We start from the raw sequence: 19,385 nt of genomic DNA, 5'->3' as shown, positions 1-19,385 counted from the left end.
TTATGACGCGCGATGGCGCCAAAGTCCAACAAATGTTCTCTACACTACCAGACAGTTTAGTTAAAATGGCATATTCATCTAAATTAGTGCAGTAAGACTACTTTTTTGTATGCATACCTATCTGTAAACATATTTACCCGCACCTTTACATAAACTGCCAACGTGAGGAATAAACTACTTACTTCTAATACTAATACTATTTCTCGTTCAAAGGGTTTTGCACTTGATCTGTTGACCTGGAGGAAAGACATCCTGCTGATGTGGATCAGTCTGTCTGCCTGCAGCACTGAATACTTGCATCTCATAGAATCCTCTGCTCGGACTTTGCATTATTATTCCATCGTTACCAATGTCTGGGAATGATTTTAAAATGATTTGCTGCATGAACATGATCCACATCTGCTGATATGTGTGTGATTGCAGAGTAAACAGAGCCCTGCCCACCGCGCAGTAGTGAAGCAGACAGTGAGCAGAAGGGACGCTGCATAAAGCAGTCTTTCGCTTTCGGCGCGATTCGTGGCACATACTGCAGATTTTTAGCCCCGAATGCACCGATGAAGAAATGGCAGCGGAATCGACCCGGAGATTTACGAAAAGCCTCCTGAAGCCGGGAAGCGCAGCTGTGATTCGCCAAACCGCATCTACTGCTGTGAGGAACGCTGCTGGACCGGTAAGACAAGGACAGCGCGCGCTTGGGCTTATTTGGATGCTGATTCGCGGACGAACAAGGCTATATTTTCTAATGCTGTGTGTGTGTGTAAAGAGAGTCGCACTGCGCCTGGTTCCCCAACAGAGGAAATATCTATTTTGTCAAGCATTGTATTTGGCATGCATGCAGTGAGGCTATATGCCAGACTTATTCTGCGGCGAATGATTGTGGAAGTTGTAAACGGACAGGGATGGTGTTTGTGAATGATTGGGCCTCTGTTAGCGGCGTTTGTCTCGTTTAGAATTTAGAACTCTTCTTCAAAAAACAACTCGTTCGAATGTCTTATTTTCGCGGGAAATGAGCCGCTGGCGGCAGCGTTACATGTTTGGTGACGTATGCCGCCGCAGCGCTGGTTCTTCCTCCTCCACACCGTCTCCTTCCCTGACACACACTTCAGGACTCACTGGGCTGATCGCTTGAATCTCCAAGCAGGCTTGTTTGATTAAGATGACCTCTGAAATGTGCAGTGTTTTTGGAGCTTCAGCAGCGAGATAGAGGATGTGCTCTGTTGCTATTGGATACGGTGATGATAGGACCACAGTAGTGTTGATTTGTGGTAGTTCTAGCCTCATTCAGTAATGCATTTCTACAACTTTTAGGAGCATGTGATTGCAATTACAGCATGTAACCAGCCAGCAGCTCGTTTTTTACTGCACATTTGGTATGTTTTGCATCAATCTCCCAAGCCCAAAACATATAGGCCTAGTTCTTTAAAGAGGAGTGTGTTTAAATTTAACGCTGCAAGGTTTGAGTGAAAAGGTCACATCATGATAGTATAATATTTTTAATATTATACTATACTTATTTATGTCCGCCTTCTGCCACATATTACTAACAAAGCATTGTTGATGGAATGTGATTGTATTGCAATGTATCCCTTAAATATTAACATTACAAACTAGTTTGGCCATTTTTGAAACTTAAGGTTACACTTGAAACAGCAACAAAACAGATGCATGGGCAATGAATTGTAGCTACTAGCTCACTTCCAGACGTCCAGACAGCCTATCATCAGGGGGAACATGGTGATATACAACTCCCCAGCAGGGGTGGGGGCATCAATACTAGCCCATCAACTCAAAGTCCAGTTTTATTAAGAGGGTGCAGACAGCTGCGTTGAGCCCTTTTCTCTTCTCTGCTTTGCTGCCCGTCTGGGAGTTGATTCCACAAAAAGCTCTGAAAACAGAGAGAGAGAAAAAAAGTTTTCATATATGTTAATGAGGAATACTGTGTAAAAAACATAAAAAGTAACCTATTCCTACTTGCTCGTAGAAGAAAACGACCTTGATGTATTTATTTAACATTAACAACATTTAGAATTACATTGGCTTTTACATTGTTTTTCTTAAATATATAATATTATTGTATGTATGTACTATATTGTATGTCGCTTTGGACAAAAGCGTCTGCAAAATACCTTAACCATACTGAAAAACGTTTTACTTCATGAATTAATTAATGAAAGTCGTAATGTTAAACTGCTGTATGTTTACATAAATGTCCTGCAGGGGAATACCAACTCTAGGTAGAACAGACACTTAACAGCTTTTTAATGCACATATTAACCAATTGAAAAAAAAAAAAAAAAATCCTGACTGGAAATGGTTAAAATTCACATAAAATATTCTAATGTGAATAAAAACTTGTATGTGGATTGACTAGATATTTTGTTGAACGGATGTATTGGCATAAATTCTCATTTGTTGCGATTCTATCAGGTGTTTTAAGTTGCCCCTTACGTTTTGATCCCACAGCTGTTCACAACTCCTCTCCTGTCCATTTCTAATTCACATAACAGAGCTGATGGAAACGCTCTCCAATTCGCCAGATTTTTACGAATGCGCTTAAAAGATGCAAATGAATTGGATGGAAGCCTGTCTTTTGACATCAATGCATAGAGTATATCATAGAGCCTAACAATACTGAACAAAAAGAAAGTGATTCATGGGACGTTCCATATGAGAATGATGGATCTACTTTCTTTATTAGTGTAAACAGTTTAACCATACCTTTGGACAAATTCAAGAGTGCTCGAGGCCTCTTTAGGATACTGCAAGCTGAACACATAGTAAGCAGCGAAGGTCGCTGCCACTCCATTCAAAAGATTGTTGTGGGGCCCCATCACAATCGTTTCTTCCATGGACATCATCCACTTGTCTGCGCTTAATGTCTCTCGAATGTCTAATGTCTCTTTATATTGAATTATAAGCCTTTCCTTTCTTCTTTGGCACATATATCCATGTAACAACTATGAACAGGGCTTAAAACAAGGACACTTGCTGTGCCTGAAATATGCAATAAAAAATAAAGTTCAGTGCGCCTCTAAAATAAAAAAAATTTACCCAATATAAATTTGGCTGCTATCCCCTTCAAAGTAGTCTCCTTGTGCAGCGATACACAGTTGTCAGTGCTCCTGGCTTGGTTGGAACGCTCCCTGGAAGCCTTGCTATTTAAGCCTATCCAGGACCCTCTGAGACGTGTTTTGGATCTCCTCTACTGTCTCAAAACGGTGACCCAGTTTAAATTTTTGAAAACTTGCATGTTTTCCACGCGCTGTGAGCGTTTGCGTTGTCACATTGGAGCACGCTGGATATGCCTAGATCCTCTTAAATACGACATGTTCCAGAGAGCGTTTCAACTGAAGCAGAAGCACTGGGAGCTGTGTATCACTGGACAAGGACACTACTTCAAAGGGGATAGTGGCCAAAATTAAATCAGGTATATTTAAGCTCTTTATCGTCACAGTCTCAATACTTTGATTTCACCTCATAATTATTTTTTTAATCTACAACGGCCATGCGTCAGAATTCCAGCACAGTGCTGAAAAGCCCTGTAATAAACCTTAACCAAATAAGGGAAGAACATACCTTGCACAATTAAGCAAGGTGCGCTGGGTAGGGTCTCTTTCTGGATATCAGCAGCTGTGGCAGAGGGCTAGGGAATAATACTAAAAAAGTTACAAAACATTACAAAATGTATTACCAATTACACAACAAATACCAATTACAAATCTATTATTATTTAATATTCCATACAGTCTGGCTTTGAGACAAAGAAAATGGTCCACTCAACACTGAATAAAAAAAAGGCTAATGTTTTTAATATACACTATATTGCCAAAAGTATTGGCACCCCCTTCTAATGAACAGGTTTGACTACTTCTCAAGTTCTTTGTGCATTTTTCTTTTTTTCTACTTGTAACTTTGCACTTTTTGTTAGAAAATGTTTATTTACTATTTATTCAAGTTTTTTAAGGTATCTAATATTTTGATACTTAATTTCCATGATCTAAATATTCTTAAAAATGTAAAGTTTGTTGTCATTTGGAAGTGTGTAGGCCTTCTTGCATTATTATGCTGTTACATTGTGATTATATATTCAGTGGCATAAAATGGTCTTTAAAATGACAATATCACTCATCGCAATTATTTCTGGGGAGATATATCACACACAAAAAAGTTGTTGTCGTGACAGGCCTATATAAGACAATAGGTTGAGATGTGCATTGTCAGTACAAATGGTCCTTTTGGTAAGGATGAGGGATTTGCCAAATGTCTTTGTTAATGTGCAACTCTTCCATATAGGTTTGCAATAATTTGTGCAATATTAATGAGGAATTTGACTTCAAGTGACACTGACTGGCACATTGTTTTGTTTTCCGGGTATGAATAAGACGAGTGAAGTTGTCACAATCACAAGCCATCAAATGCAGTCAGAGAAGTAACATATAGTTTTTCACAAGAATCCAATGTTGTTTTTTTGTGTTATGCTGTGTTCTTGAAGGAATAGAATAGAAACTCAGAACTGAGTAGAGCATTATGCATGTCTCCTTAATCAAACACACGTTTCAACTCATCAGCACATTAAGTAGAGACAATTAGACTCAAAACTATTCAATTTGAAAAACATCTGGACCAGTCTCACTGATTTTGTGTAAATGTCTAATTTAGGATTTGTAGTTTGAGTTAGATTGAATGAGCTGACCTGAACTTGTTGGACTTGCAATGCTGAGGAGCTGTTGCTGCGAAATGTGTTTCTTTAGCCTTTAACCATTGCTGCCTTTGCCACTTCTTCAAGAGCCAGTAAAATAAACCATTTCTGTGTATTTGATGAAAATGCAAAGAAAATACACACTGTTGTGAGTCTGTAGATGGATGGGTATTAATATGCATGCAGTTGATGTAGCGTATTATCAATGTTATCTTCAATGTTTTTATACATTTTCCTTCTCTTCCTCCTCTTGTGCAAAAGATCAGAACAGCATGAATGCCATGGGTTTAGAGCAGGGTTCCTCAAATCTTTCTCTGGAGGGCCAATCTGCTGCAGAGTCTAGCTCCAACCCTGATCAAACTCACCTACCTGTGATTCTCTAATGATGTTGAAGACTCTGATTAGCAGCTCAGGTGTGTTTGATTAGGGTTAGAGCTCTGCAGGAGTGGGCCAGATTTGAGGATGCCTGGTTTAGAGGATCGTTAGTGCCAGTCTGATTGGTTTAGTGACGGTTGGATCAGCACAGCCTTACTTTTCTCCAGCAAAACATAATCACAAAAATGAGATTACAGTAAGGCACTTATTATGGAAGTTAGTGTGGCCAATTTGTAAACCATGGAATACATTTTTATGGTAATCAGCATTATGTCACAAATGCTGTCAGCTGAACTTATATTAAACTTGGGGTGTGTGATATTGACAAAAAATTATTTTTGGGGATTTAGTCAATAACACTAATTTTGCTGAGTGTGTTTTGTGCTGGTATTGTTTTGGCCTGACTCCCAGATGGTTTCATATTCATCATATATTTTAATATTTAGACTTTCCCGGCGCAGTGTCGCCTCTCTCGGCGTCTGTTCTGTGCAGTGAACGGCAGAGAAGCAGCCCATTCAGCTGGCCGTACTCAGTAAATGAGTTCAAAACAGCGTTTTCAAGCACCTGTCGCTTACAGACTGTTTGGAATGATACATGGAATGATTTTTTATTTTTTTTGTTACTCAGACGCAGGCAGTGTGCTGCATGAGACAAAAAAGTAATATAGCCAAAACCACCGCATAGCTGCTCTTTAGTGTAGATGCATGTTGATTTTATCAGACGATGTTGCGATTATAAATGAGAGCGACTCCTGTTTAACATGTATTAAGGGGTCTTGTTTAGTCACTATTTAGTGTGGAATTTCTCAGTAAAATATATCATTCTAAGTCAATCTACTGCAGTATTTCCTCTCTCAGTCAGTAGAAAATGTGGTTAACACAGGACATGCATGAAAAAAAAATACCATCATATACTGCGAAACCGGTATAATTTTGAAAAATACTGTGATATGAATTTTTGGTCATACCGCCCAGCACTGTTAAACAGTATAGTTTAAACTATGTGTCTCTCAACTACTGCTTTGAACATTTTGTATGTCTCTCTTATCTGACACATGGGGTCTCTCCTAACGAGCTGATGATCTGAATAAGGTGTGTTAAATAAGGAAGACATGAGCCCTATTCAGACAGTAATTGTTTCTCACGGTGATGTTAGGTGTTTTCAACATTTGGAGAGGTTAGTCGGTGATTTTATTGTCGTCCTAACCCAGAATGACTGTTTTCCCCCCATCACTCGTGTAAAAATCCCCGCCAAAATTACCTTAGCGTCACATCTGCATTCTCCACTGCAGGCGGTTTGCCGTTTTCTGGCCATGTGATAAATCAGAGGGCACACACTGAGCTTGTATTTAAGGCTTTGTTTTGGAAATGCACATAGCTGTGGGAATGAAAACCATAACATTCGCAGGAAGTCTAAATCTTTTGTCTTCAGTGTAGTGTCTACATTTTGTTTCCTTCTTTTCGCAGAATATAGTTTTTTTGCTTTTCAAGGCTTGTAAATTTGCTTACATCCTCTGGTTCATATCTTTATTCGTAATTGGAAGACAAAGTCTGGTAGTTTGACATGCACTCAGACGTCTTGCAGAAGCTCTTCCCCCACTCATGTCGGGCTGTGGCGTAATGAGAGCGAGGTCATTCTGGGTCACACTGGGGCAGGGGAATTTCTCTAATTGCTCACAGCTAGTTAACTGCAACTGCGTTTAGGTTCTCTGTAAACCACATTATAATCTTTGCGAGAAGATCATTCTGCGCTCGTACTGAAGAAAGCAGCTGCTCCAGCTATTCTATGCATACATATACGGGCACAAACAAGTGCAGTCATAAGTTTACATGTGTCGTGCAGAACCTGCAAAATGTTAATAACAAAATAAGATGTTTTTAAATGCTGTTATTACTGAATAAGCTATTTTACAGATGTTTATAGTCCACAAGACAAAAATAATAACTGAATTTATTGAATTAACTGAGTTTATCTGTGCTAAAGCTGTGCATCGTTAACTGAAAAATAGTCTCTTGTTTGTTCTGAGCTGTTAAACTGTCCACTGTTCTTCAGAAAAATCCTCCAGGTCCTGCACATGCTTTGGTTTGCCAGCATCTTCATATTTGAACCCTTTCCAGCATTTGAGATCTTTTTATTTTTTTTCAGACTAAAGTCAACAGAGGGACTCATAGACCACTATTAAATCAGTGCAAACATTCACTGATGCTCACGAAGGCACATTAAGAGCTGACAAATGCAGTCTGACTGAACTAATAACATACATTTATTGTATGCTATATACCTTATTAAATATATTGAGTAATAATTTAAAAAATCTGTGAAAAAGCATGTGAACATTTACATTTAGTACCTCGCAGATCATCCTTTAGCAGCAAAATGTCACACTAAATATTTTCTTATAAAATTACACATTGAGGATGCATAGGATGCATGGTTTATTTATTTTTTTTGGCTGGGTAAATTAATTTTGGGCTACCAAAATCTAAAGAGAGCCTGCCTGAAGGGCTACCAGGGATTTTTACATTTTGCAAGCCCCGCAAACCTCAAATACCTACTAACCCCAAACTTTGTGAAGTCATGTGGCGTGTGTTAGAACCAATGAGAGTGATTAATTCAATTCAAGTTTATTTATATAGCGCTTTTCACAAAGCAAAGCAGCTTTACAGAAAACGAAAGTTTCTACATTATATTTAGCAATAGCTTATCAGTGGTGACTATCTCAAGTTGATTAAAGGGTTAAATTTTGATTTCTTCATCACAGTGATATCAACAAAACCAGTCGAGTTTTCGACTCAGTTGACATTTATAATATGGATGGACAAAGTCATTTAAATCACTAAATAATTTGATTCAGTCAAATTTGATTTAGTTAAATACTGACAGTACACCCACATTTCTAGTCTGCTGTTTAGATAGAGATAATTTGTGTGTGTGTGATGTATGGGGCGTTGTTGGGGGAGATTATTGAATGCCCTTGAGGATGTAATGCTGAGTTCAGGATAGGCGGTCTGGAGGGAATAATGCTGCACTCTGACCGTCTTTCTGTGCGGACTGTGCTTGATTCTCACTAAACCATGTCTTATTAGAACCGCACAACAGTATCTGTGTACCCTCCAACACTATCAGCTCTGTAGTCATCACTCATTATGCATGCTCATGCTGTAGAGACCAATGCAACACCCCTCGTCTAACTGGACATAATAAAATGCACGTGTCTGAAATGACATTACAATTCAGGTTGCAGATTCATGTTTCGTATTAATTCAACACGCAATGCATTTTTTAATTAATTCATTTTTTGATGCACCTGTATTGCATCCCTGGCAGTGGTACATACGTAAGTCTCATGATATGATAAAATACAATTTAATACAAGAAGGACCCTCAAATATTCCAACTAAACTTTATTGAAACTTTCAACATGTTTTTTCAATAGTTGCATTTCCATTACAAATTTGTGCAAAATTTTGCAATATTATACTTGAGAACAGCCACGTATGAGGTGTTTCTTTTAGGTAGTACATTGAAGAATGATCATGTGACTTTTTCACACACCAGGTGACCTGTAAATGCGAGAAAAAAAAAACTGTTTCCATTGCAGTTTTGCAAAATACTCCTTTTTCAAATTGCCTGAAAAATCACCTCATGTGAGTGCAAAATCTTTTTCTGACTTTAATTTTGTGAAACTATACTACATAAAACATATCTGAACAAAACAGCGGACGAGTTGAATGAGACACATATTCACTCTCTGCCAGCAGGTGGCGCTTATGAACAGCAATGATACAGTGTTTCCCGCTGTAAACAAAGCAGAGCTGTGCTTATGAACACTGCTTTAATACGCATCGTTCAGAGGCAAGATGAAAAGAAAATACCACGTAAACTGTTCCCTTCAGAGATACAGTCATATAAACTCCTACTCTAATTGTGTCGCAATTTGTTTGGCATCTCAACCGATTTGAATCGTCACATATTTTAATTGATTTTCAACCGGTCTTGGTTAATCGTTACATCCCTAGTTCCGTCATTACCAATAGAGTTCAGTGAAACTTGCAACCATAGTTAGCTAACGATGTTTTTGGGAAACGCACCCAAGAGAAGTAACTTTAACCACAGAACTGCATTTGCACTGCCTTTCTCAAGACGGTGTCCTAAGGAAAAAGCGCAAACAATTTTTTTGTTATTTATTTAATTAGTAGAAAAGTTTGTCAGCCATTTTAGCTGCGAGCTGAGTCCGACATTGCATTGACAATGTCACCGCCGGCAATGTAGCGATGTCGTAAAGGTTTGGAGTAGCTGCACTGGCAAACGTTAAGAAAATTCAAAAAACCTGCAATGCTTTGTTTCCATCGTTTCAAGCTGTCTATCTAGACTGCCTGGCTAGCTAACTAATTTGTGTGTCACACTCTATGCCCTTTTGTCTGTTTCTGAGCACACTTCTGCTCCGCTGGACTTGTGATGGGCTGTAAGTCCAGGGCTGATTTTCACTTCCAGTCCACCCTTGGGTGTCACATAATGAGAAGGGCAGTCAGATACACAGTCAGTGAAGTTTACTGATATTCAGCAAACTGGCAAAGGGGGGCAAACGCTCCAATGAGCGCAGCTAAGGGCACGACTCCAAGTGCCAGGCCGAGATTGGCAGCAGACAGTCATGGAGAGCTGGAGAGTGACCGAGTCTAGAGATGTAAAGGGAGAGAGGTCAGAGAATAGTCTGAAACAAAGCCAGGTGAGCAGACAACACCAAATCAAGTCACAAGGTAAGCAGGATCACAGACCAGAAACCTTCTGGAAAAGAACACTATAGGAGTTAAGAAACACAAAAAGGGAAAACACAAAATACACAATCAACCAGAAACAGAGAGAACCGGATGATCATCTTGAAAGTCATGCATTACATTTTCTGATTTTCCTAGCAGTTTCTTCACTGATATACAGAAATGATGTTATACAGTATGTTGGCATCCACAGTGAAGAAAACTGGTCTGATGAACAGCTACCTCTCATGGCCATGAGATATTAGAGCCTCCCACTGATTGAACCGATGATTTGTGTAGCCTGTAGTGATATTAAATAAAATAACAAATAAAAAAATAAACCATGAAAGTTTCATTTGATGTAAAAAATTAGATGGGCCTAAGAAAAAGCCTCCATGTAACAGGACAGAGTGCCGAGTTAAACAGATGTTTGATTAGAAACATTATTATGAGGACTGGGACACTCACAGGTTCCTTGGTTCAGATGTTTATTAGAAAAAAAAAATCCACAGATCTGAATCAGTCATTAGGTGCTGTAAACTGCACTCTGAAACACTCTAAATCCTGTCAGGTGTGAGAGAATATACTATGGGTGAAGGTTGTGATGTAAATGATCTACAAACTTGGATTTGCTACATTAAATCCACAGAAGTCACCATGTGTTTTGTCTACTCTAGTCATCATGAAATGAAAATTCAACTTGTTTTCCTAATGCATGTTGAAGATTTATTTGGGAACAATTAATCCATGCATGTTATATTCTTTTTTCTTTTGTTTTAGCCTCGTAATGTTTAATCAAAGTGTCATAATTGGACTTCTCCAGGGGACTGTTTCATAAAACAAGTTTACCAAATAAGCCAGGTTTATTTAAATTAGTCTGATTATTGCCAGTTGATTTGGATCAAAATAAGTCAGACTAACTGAAATAAGCCTGGCTTATTTAGTAAACTTGTTTTATGAAACAGGCCACAGTTGTTTAGATCACGTAAACTCCGCCCCTGCTAGCTTGTGTCTATCTGCCACGCCCGCAACCCAAAAACCAATCAACAACCAGAAGTCTCTCATCCTTTTGTTTCTTTTTCGATAAACAGTTGTACGTCACAATAAGGAACTAAAGATCTGTCGCTACTTTCATTGCACTGTAAGTGTTGCGTCTTTTGCAGACATTTGCATACAAGCCTCGCCTGGAATTAAACTCAAAAATGCTGGAACCTCGACCTGTTTGTTTCAGTCAAACATCTTGTATTTCTGGGTTGAAGCACAGTGACTGGTGAGTATATTTCCCTCTCGACATCACTGTGAAGGGACGTATCAGTGTGGCATTCATTCCTTATGCTGTCTGCAGTGCACTTAGATCTGTTCAACCCTTCGGAGTGAAATCTCACTTATGGCACAATACCCTGTGAAGTCCACTTTGCAGAGCACTTATTTTCGATTGGACCTTATGAGTAGAACAGGTTTTTATTATTATTATTAATTAGTTGATTATTAATTCGTAATTTGAAATTACACTGCATTTGATTACAAGCTGGACACGTGTAGATAAAAGACTTGTTTCATCAAATCATTTCCTTTCATCATATTTATATTGTTGCAGAAACATTTGGTTGAATTGGAAGTGATTTTAGTGAGATTGTGGGCCTATCAGGTTTGTTGATGTTGTATGGGATAATGACCCTGATAATGCAACAAAAATGACTTGAAAATACAAACACGCCGTTTAGAGATTAGTGAGAGGGAGAATGAATGGCAATTATAATTTGAGATATTACAATTAAGGTCAGTGAGAGACTAAACTGGAGTTGGAAAAGTTGAAAAACAGATTAAACTTGATGTTGGAAGCTAGAATTGAGAGGGGAAATCTTTCAGATCTAGTAAATGTTGGTGCAATTCAAATGTCTGATTTATTGAACATGAAAAAAAGAATTAATGAAAGGGAACCTGGTGTGTGTGTGTGTGTGTGTGTGTGTGTTTTCCTTACCATTCAAATATACTGCAAACAATCAGCACTGGAGGGACTTAACTTGCTGTGCACTTTATCGCAGAGTGTGCTCGTTGGGAAAGCCCAGGAAGCATTTATATCTTTGTCAGTACCGGATAGGAACAATTACAATGCTATGAAAGAAGCCGTTTTAAAAGTGTACAAATTAGTCTCTGAAGTGACAGCGGTTAAGGAATGGGAAGAAAGGAGGCAAGCAAATGCATGTAGAGGTGGTTTACAGGGTTCTTTATTGATGTTTAGTGCGGTTGAAGTGAAAATGTTTGAGGTTTCTGCGACTTGCTTGCTTGTCATTCCAGATTATATTGCTTCTTAAATAAGCAACAAAAGGGAAAATGGCTGCTGATGCTGCTGTTTTAGCTAATGAGTTCCCAGAAAAGAGCTTTGAAGGATTTCTCACAGGACATTGTGGACCTAGCAGGGCTGAATTCTACTTCTTTTCAATCTACCTAGACTTAGACAACTACTTAGACTTTTAAGGAAAGTCAGACCTGTGTGTTTGACATATTATTTATGTGCTTAATGCGCTCAGTGTGCTTCACTTATGAGCTCGTGCTCAGCTGATGTGAAAATTGAATTTCAAGTTATTTTCACTCGCAAGGAGTCAAAAACTAAAGCATGGTCAGGGTAACTCTAGGCATCACTACATTGATTAACTAAGTTTTCAGTTGCTTGCCTTATGCATCAAGATGTATTAATTTATTTGCATTTCTAAAAGTATATATTATTTTAACATATATTTATCCTTTTTTTGAACCCCAACCTTATCCTAAACACTACAAAACAGGCAATTAAAAGTACAGTCACAGGCAAAAACTGACCAAAGAACAGTATAAAAGTGTTATAATAAATGAGTCGTATTGGATTCCTAGCAAAGTGCAACTTTTATCGCTGAAAATGAACCAGCTTTTTGAAATTAGTTTTTGTTTCATTGTTAAATACAACTTTGAAACTATGAACCTGAACTTACTTTGTGTGAATTTCATTCAGATTATTTTTGTAGCCTGTGGCTTAAAGAGCTATTCTGGTTGAAAACAGTTATATTTGACAAGCCTGAGTTTGTCTGGCACCCGAACTAATCAGATCAGATTGTTAATTAGTTGAATTTGTTTTTTGATATTCTCTCCTTAATCTGCCCGGCACCGCTACAACAGTCACATCTCATTTAAAAGATAAATCACACGAGACACATGAGAGATCAATGATATCTCACCAAGGGGATGTAACGAATTGTTTGGCAAATCGTAGTATAAGAATGAAGCAAATTCACTGGTGTCTTATTAGTGAAATTCATATTTTGTTTTTTAAGTGACTAGATACTGTACTTTTGATGTTCATTATTCTGATATTTAGCTAATCAGACACTGTAACCTGAACTCTTACACATATTATTTGTCATTTATGCCTTTTCTTTAGTGAAGACCGTTCTCAGGTTAGAGGTTTAGCTCATCCAAAAATGACAATTTTATCTTTATGTACTCACTCTCATGTCAACCTTTATTGGAACACAGAAAATGATTTATTTAAAGAAAGTTGGTGTTCAAAACATTGTACCCCATTGACTTTCCTAATATGGAAAAAACAAACTGAGTACATGTGTTTGTGTTTAAATGCACAGTGTTAGTGACATATTCTAGTCCCACAAACCACACACAGTCCGCTGTGTATTCCAATCAAACACTGGTGCCTTTTAATTTTCAGGAATGGCTCAAGTCTCTGTATGTACACACTTCAACAATGAAATGACAAAAGCACTAGTCTAGAATGAGGTCATAAATAAAAGATGGGTGCACACTGAAGAGAGCATTGTCTTCCAAAGTCATTACAAAGGAACATTTTGTTTCTCAGATGCATAGCCAATATGAATGTGCTTCGACCACCATAACCACTGCTGGGTTGCCATATATCTGCTTCAGGAAGACCACAACAGTCTAAATAGGTCCACATGGTACAGGTTCTACAAATGACCTTAGACCTAAATAGGTCTTTTATATAGTAACCTATACTGTAGATTCAAGTTTATGATGATGAACTTCAACATAATTCCCATTACATAATTTAAAGCTGATTTATAGCCTAAATGTTGTTCTCAATAAGTGCAGAGGCTTGGTGTGGCCCGTGAAAGAGCTTGAAAACATTTCCTGTTTCTTGAGCAGCATTATTATTGAGATAAGAGAGTGATTTGATTCCAGACATCAGCAAAGACAAACACAGAAAGGAAAAGAGACAATGAGCATGCTCACATGCACAATACACCTGATAACTTTAAAAAATCAGTTTACCATACAAATCTGTTTTAAGGGTTTACATACAAATCTATAGACAAAAAATCATTTGTATGTGTGATTTTAAAATGATCTAGATTTGCATGTAAACATGCCCAATGACTTTGAAAATGTCAGACAAGTGGTCAGTTAGTTGTCTATCATTTAATGTCCCTGATAACATCTTTAGTCCCATTTCGCCACTTATTAGCAATGCCTTTTTTAAGACAATTAAAATCAGTAATGTAAAAAGGTTGCAAGCGGGAGAGGGACAAAATCTTGCAGAAAAAAGCCTGAAAAAAGATCTTGCACAGCCCTCTAATATCAACCATTCGCCACTTCAAGGCTCAAGCTCATGTCCGAGAGCCATCTGCATTACTTTAACCATAAACAAAATATTAGATTTTAACACAAAATAAAATACATAGAAATGATTTTTGTCCACTGTTATTTAGCCATAAACATGCTACCATCGCCAAAAATACAATCAACAATGAATGACTTTTCCAAATTCACATAAATGACAGCATAAATGGACACTTACATTTCCACAGACAACCAAAGAACCAAGCAAATGCAAACAGAAAACTCAACATGAAGTTAAATGCTACAAAGTAAATTAAGTAAAAAATGTAAATAGCATTGTACATGCAATGCAATATTCTAACCAGTCTCTAAAACAGAGAAAACTACTAAATAATTTTATATATACTGATTCATTAATAAGGAATTCACAGTAAGGTACCGTTCACACAGAGCACATTTTCCCATTCTATTGTGCTACTTTCTATTGTATTCTATGTAAACTATGTAGATGGACGTGTTTGCCCATTGCACTCACATCTTGCATTTTTTGTAGCATCTTGCACATGATACTGCATTCTAAAAATGCGGTGCTCAAGTTAAAATAAGTTCAACTTAAAAAATGTGTCTCAAGTCCTTGCATTTGTTCCCCATTCACTGCCCTCATTTTGCATTTTTCAAAACAAAAATGCATTCTGAGTTCTTGTAGCTTTGTAGCTTCCAGCTTTGGAAAAAGTGCTGTTCCAGGATCAAGGCTTGGATTTCACATCCTGCTCACCATGATCATATCCAAACTTTAGACATCCAGATTATGTTTTTAAAGCTGACCTGGGCTTACTTTGCTAGTGAAGAGTAGTTCCTCATTATCACTGTCAGCTCTCTTCCTTTCTGGCTCTTCCTGGCCTCCAGGTGCATTAGATGTAAATCCTCTCTTAATGACAATACCAGGCTACATTTTTCAACATGTCTCTCTATGTGTGCTTTTTTAGCCAACCTTGCAATTTTAATGTTAATGTCTCCTTATATCCCTTGTGTTGTAGCATTCCTCATTTCACATGATGAAGGATTCCTAAACCAGTGGATCCCAAACTTTTATCCTTGAAGCACTCTCTCCTTACATTTAAGAAATCTGAGTCCCCCTCCCCCTGTAGTGATAAATAAAAAATTTTTTTTTAGAGGTAAATCAATAACAATTACATTTTTAACAATATTTCAAGTGTAATTTATGAAGTGTAATTTATGAATTTATTTTCAAGTGTATTTGTTGTATTTTGAATCCAATTTTTATTTGTAAATGGCAAAAAGTAAATCATACTGATTTCAAAGTAAAGGATCCATTAGTTTTTAGCATGCATTGAACCAAAAACTATCATAACATCTTAGCTGACAATTCAGTATACTTTGTTTTTGACAAAACATCCCATGTTTCGGTAGTCACTGAACATTTTCAATAGTGACAGTAATGCTTTGGTAGCAACCATATTACATTACAGAATTTTAACTTGCATACTAAAACCCTACTAAAACATACTAAAATAGAAAAATAATTGCATAACTGTAATACAATTTAGTTTACTTCCACCAAAATATGAGGATTATGTTTTCCTTTTTGATGACTTTTTGATGTAGTAACAATTTTATAGGATAATACACCAAAAACTAAACAAGGTGTCACTACCAAAACTCCACCAAATGTTTCGGTAGTGACGGTTTCGGTTGTGACAATTTTAGATACTTTTGAACCTATGGCTCAAAAATGCTAATCAGCACATGGTTTCTGAACAATGGTACACATAAAAATTAAATATTATGGAATAACTCCCAAAAAAGCACGCTTAATTGCAGAAAAATATGCTCGGTAGTGATGTTCCTTAAAGTTATACATAGCTTTTCTCACCATGTATCTATGAGAGAGAGTGACACATAAATATTTTCTGTTCATAATTTTAGGGGTGTAGTTAAAATCAGTCTCAGCCAATGGACTATAACATACACTGTTTCGGTAGTGACATGAAAATGCGGAACATAGTTTTTAACATAAAGTTTCATAATTTACAAAGAAAATGTAAAATAAATATTTTTTGACCTTCACTTTCTAAAAGAATCAAAACGATACTTTTAAAAACAACAATTGAAAAAAAAAAACAATTTAAATAAGTTGAAATTTAGGGGTTAGGGTTCGGGACAGCCTCCTCCCAATTGAAAGTACCCAATAATTGATGATTTTATATATATTGTGGCGGGGTGAGGAATCACACGACAACAGAGAATGGCAGGGAAGTCCCCGAAGGGTGGATTTATTAATAAAAGTGAGGAAACCACGTGCCGGGGTGCTCATCCGTGGTAGTGCTGGTAGTGCTCGTAGTCCTGGTGCTCCCAGAGCGGCGTGTCCGTGCGGGGCGGTGCTGATCGGTCACGGGCTTTCTGTGGGAGAAGGTCAGAACAGACGTTAACATCCAGTCTTCTGGAGTGATCACTCACTTGTGTTCTTGATTTGCCAGCAGCCGTGACCGATCAGCCCGGGATGAGGACTTTCAGGTGCTCCTCGTGGGTTACCAGGGCGACGCTGATGAGGCTTCGGGACACGTGTCACACTCCCTCCCCCAAGCGTTGCTCTGGTCGTCCTGCACAATGGGGAGGTTGGGGTTGGGTGGGAAGTGTGCCCTGACAGACTTGCGAAAGTTGACCAGATCCTGGAGAGTCCGTCGGCGTTGGCCGTCCCTGCTCGATGTTGCACGCTGAAGTGGAAGTCCTGGAGCGCCAGGAACCATCGAGTCACCCGGGCGTTGGTGTCCTTCGCCCGGGCCATCCACTGCAGAGGGGCATGGTCAGTGACAAGAGTGAATTTTCGTCCCAGCAGATAATACCTGAGCTCCAGGACTGCCCACTTGACGGCCAGCGCCTCCCTCTCCACGGTGGCATAGCGTCGTTCTGCCGGGGTCAGCTTCCGGCTGATGTAGACCACTGGGTGTTCCTCACCGTCCAGGACCTGGGAGAGGACGGCTCCCAACCCAGTGTCTGAGGCGTCGGTCTGCAACAGAAAGGGGCTGTTAAAGTCCGGGGCCCGGAGGACTGGCTCTGACGTCAGCGCAGTCTTGACCCGCTGGAACGCTTCCTCTTCCACGGGCCCCCAAGGTGTCTTCTCCGGTTGCCCCTTCCTGGTCAAGTCTGTCAGGGGAGCTGCTAGGGAGGAGAAGTTAGGGATAAAACATCGGTAATACCCTGCCAACCCCAGAAAAGCCCGCACCTGCATCTTGGATGCGGGTCGTGGTGCGGAGAGAATGGCTGTCACTTTGGCCTCCTGGGGCTTGATCAGGCCCCGTCCCACCTGGAACCCCAGATATTTGGCTTCCGCCCGGGCAAGGTGGCACTTTCGGGGGTTGGCAGTGAGTCCAGCCTTTCGCAGCTCTCCCAGCACCTTCCGCAGTCGCTCGAGGTGGTCCTCCCACCGCTCCGAGTGTATGACGACGTCGTCCAGGTAGGCGGCTGCGTAGGCTTGATGGGGCCGGAGTAGGATGTCCATCATCCATGGGAATGTCGCCGGTGCCCCGTGCAGGCCGAACGGGAGGGTCCGGTATTGCCAGTGGCCACTGGCGGTGGAGAAAGCAGTCTTGGGCTTGGCTTTCTCCGTTAGGGCGACCTGCCAATACCCCTTTGTTAGGTCGAGTGTCGAGATGTACCGGGCCCTCCCGAGCCGGTCCAGCAGCTCGTCTACCCTGGGCATTGGATAGCCGTCAAACTCGGAGATTTCATTGAGGCGGCGGAAGTCGTGGCAGAAGCGGAGGGTGCCGTCCGGCTTCGGGACCATGACGATGGGGCTGGACCACGGGCTCCGTGATGGCTCGATTACCCCTAACCTCAACATCTCCCTGATCTCCTCTTCGATGGCGTGTCTCCGAGCCTCCGGTACACGATAGGGCCGCTGCCTGATGATGACCCCTGGTGGTGTGCGGATGTCGTGTTGTACGACGTTGGTCCGCCCGGGGAGTGGGGAGAACACATCGGAGAACTGACCGACCAGGTGCGGCAGCTCCGACTTCTGGGTCGCCGACAATTGAGAGTCCATGTCAACAACCACGGGAGTGGTGGTGGTGAGGGCCGAGAGTTGGGCCCTGGAACCGACCCACCGTTTTAGCAAGTTAATATGAAACAGTTGGTCTTGGCGCCTTCGTCCAGGCCGGCGGATACGATAGGTGACCGGGCCCACCTCCTCGGTCACGGTATATGGCCCCTGCCAGGTGGCTAAGAATTTGCAGGCTGCATTCGGGACCAGGACCAGCACATGGTCTCCCGGCCGGAACTCCCGTGGCTGCGCTGCCCGGTTATAATGTCGTTGCTGGGCCTGCTGTGCCTGACTGAGGTGCTCCCGGACCAATGGCATCACCCTGTCGATTCTCTCTCGCATCAGACGGACGTGCTCGATCGAGGTTCGTTGGGCGGGTGGCTGCTGCTCCCACGCCTCTCTTACGACATCCAAGAGGCCCCGGGGCTGCCTCCCGAACAGGAGCTCAAAGGCGGTGAACCCCGTAGAAGCCTGGGGAACCTCTCGGATGCCGAAGAGGACGTAGGGCAGCATCTGGTCCCAATCGCGTCTATCTTCTGCCGCCACCCGCCTCAGCATGCGCTTTAAGGTTTGGTTGAATCGCTCGACCAAGCCGTCCGTCTGAGGGTGGTAAACGGTCGTTCGAATCTGTTTGACTTTGAGGAGTCGACAGAGGTCTGCCATTAGCCGGGACATGAAGGGGGTCCCCTGGTCGGTCAGGATCTCGGCTGGGATGCCGACTCGGCTACACAGGAGGAATAGTTCATGGGCGATGTTCTTAGCAGTTGCCTTTCGTAGGGGAACGGCCTCGGGGTACCGGGTGGCATAGTCGACTGTCACCAGTATGTGCTCGTGTCCCCGGGCGGACTTTGGCAGCGGCCCCACTAAATCCATCCCGATTCGCTCGAAGGGCACCCCGATAATGGGTAGAGGAATCAGCGGACTGGGG

The 19,385-nt window shown here is 40.6% G+C and overlaps 1 protein-coding gene across 1 annotated transcript in view; it reads left to right on the top strand.

Moving 5' to 3' along the window:
* Positions 1–447: 447 nt before the first annotated feature.
* The window catches only part of LOC306854427 (dedicator of cytokinesis protein 10-like), a gene marked incomplete at its 5' end in the record, with an annotated part of 110,294 nt that continues 91,356 nt past the window's right edge, over positions 448–19,385 (top strand). Inside the window, one exon of the mRNA XM_079392402.1 lies at positions 448–670. Within this exon, the coding sequence (XP_079248528.1) occupies positions 563–670 (108 nt within the window). The remainder of the gene's footprint in view (positions 671–19,385) is intronic.

This window comes from Barbus barbus, assembly GCF_936440315.1.
Source record: "Barbus barbus genome assembly, chromosome: 34".
Classification (NCBI taxonomy): Eukaryota; Metazoa; Chordata; class Actinopteri; order Cypriniformes; family Cyprinidae; genus Barbus; species Barbus barbus.
The sequence above is the reverse complement of the archived record's forward strand: the minus strand, read 5'-3'. Positions and strand labels throughout refer to the sequence as shown.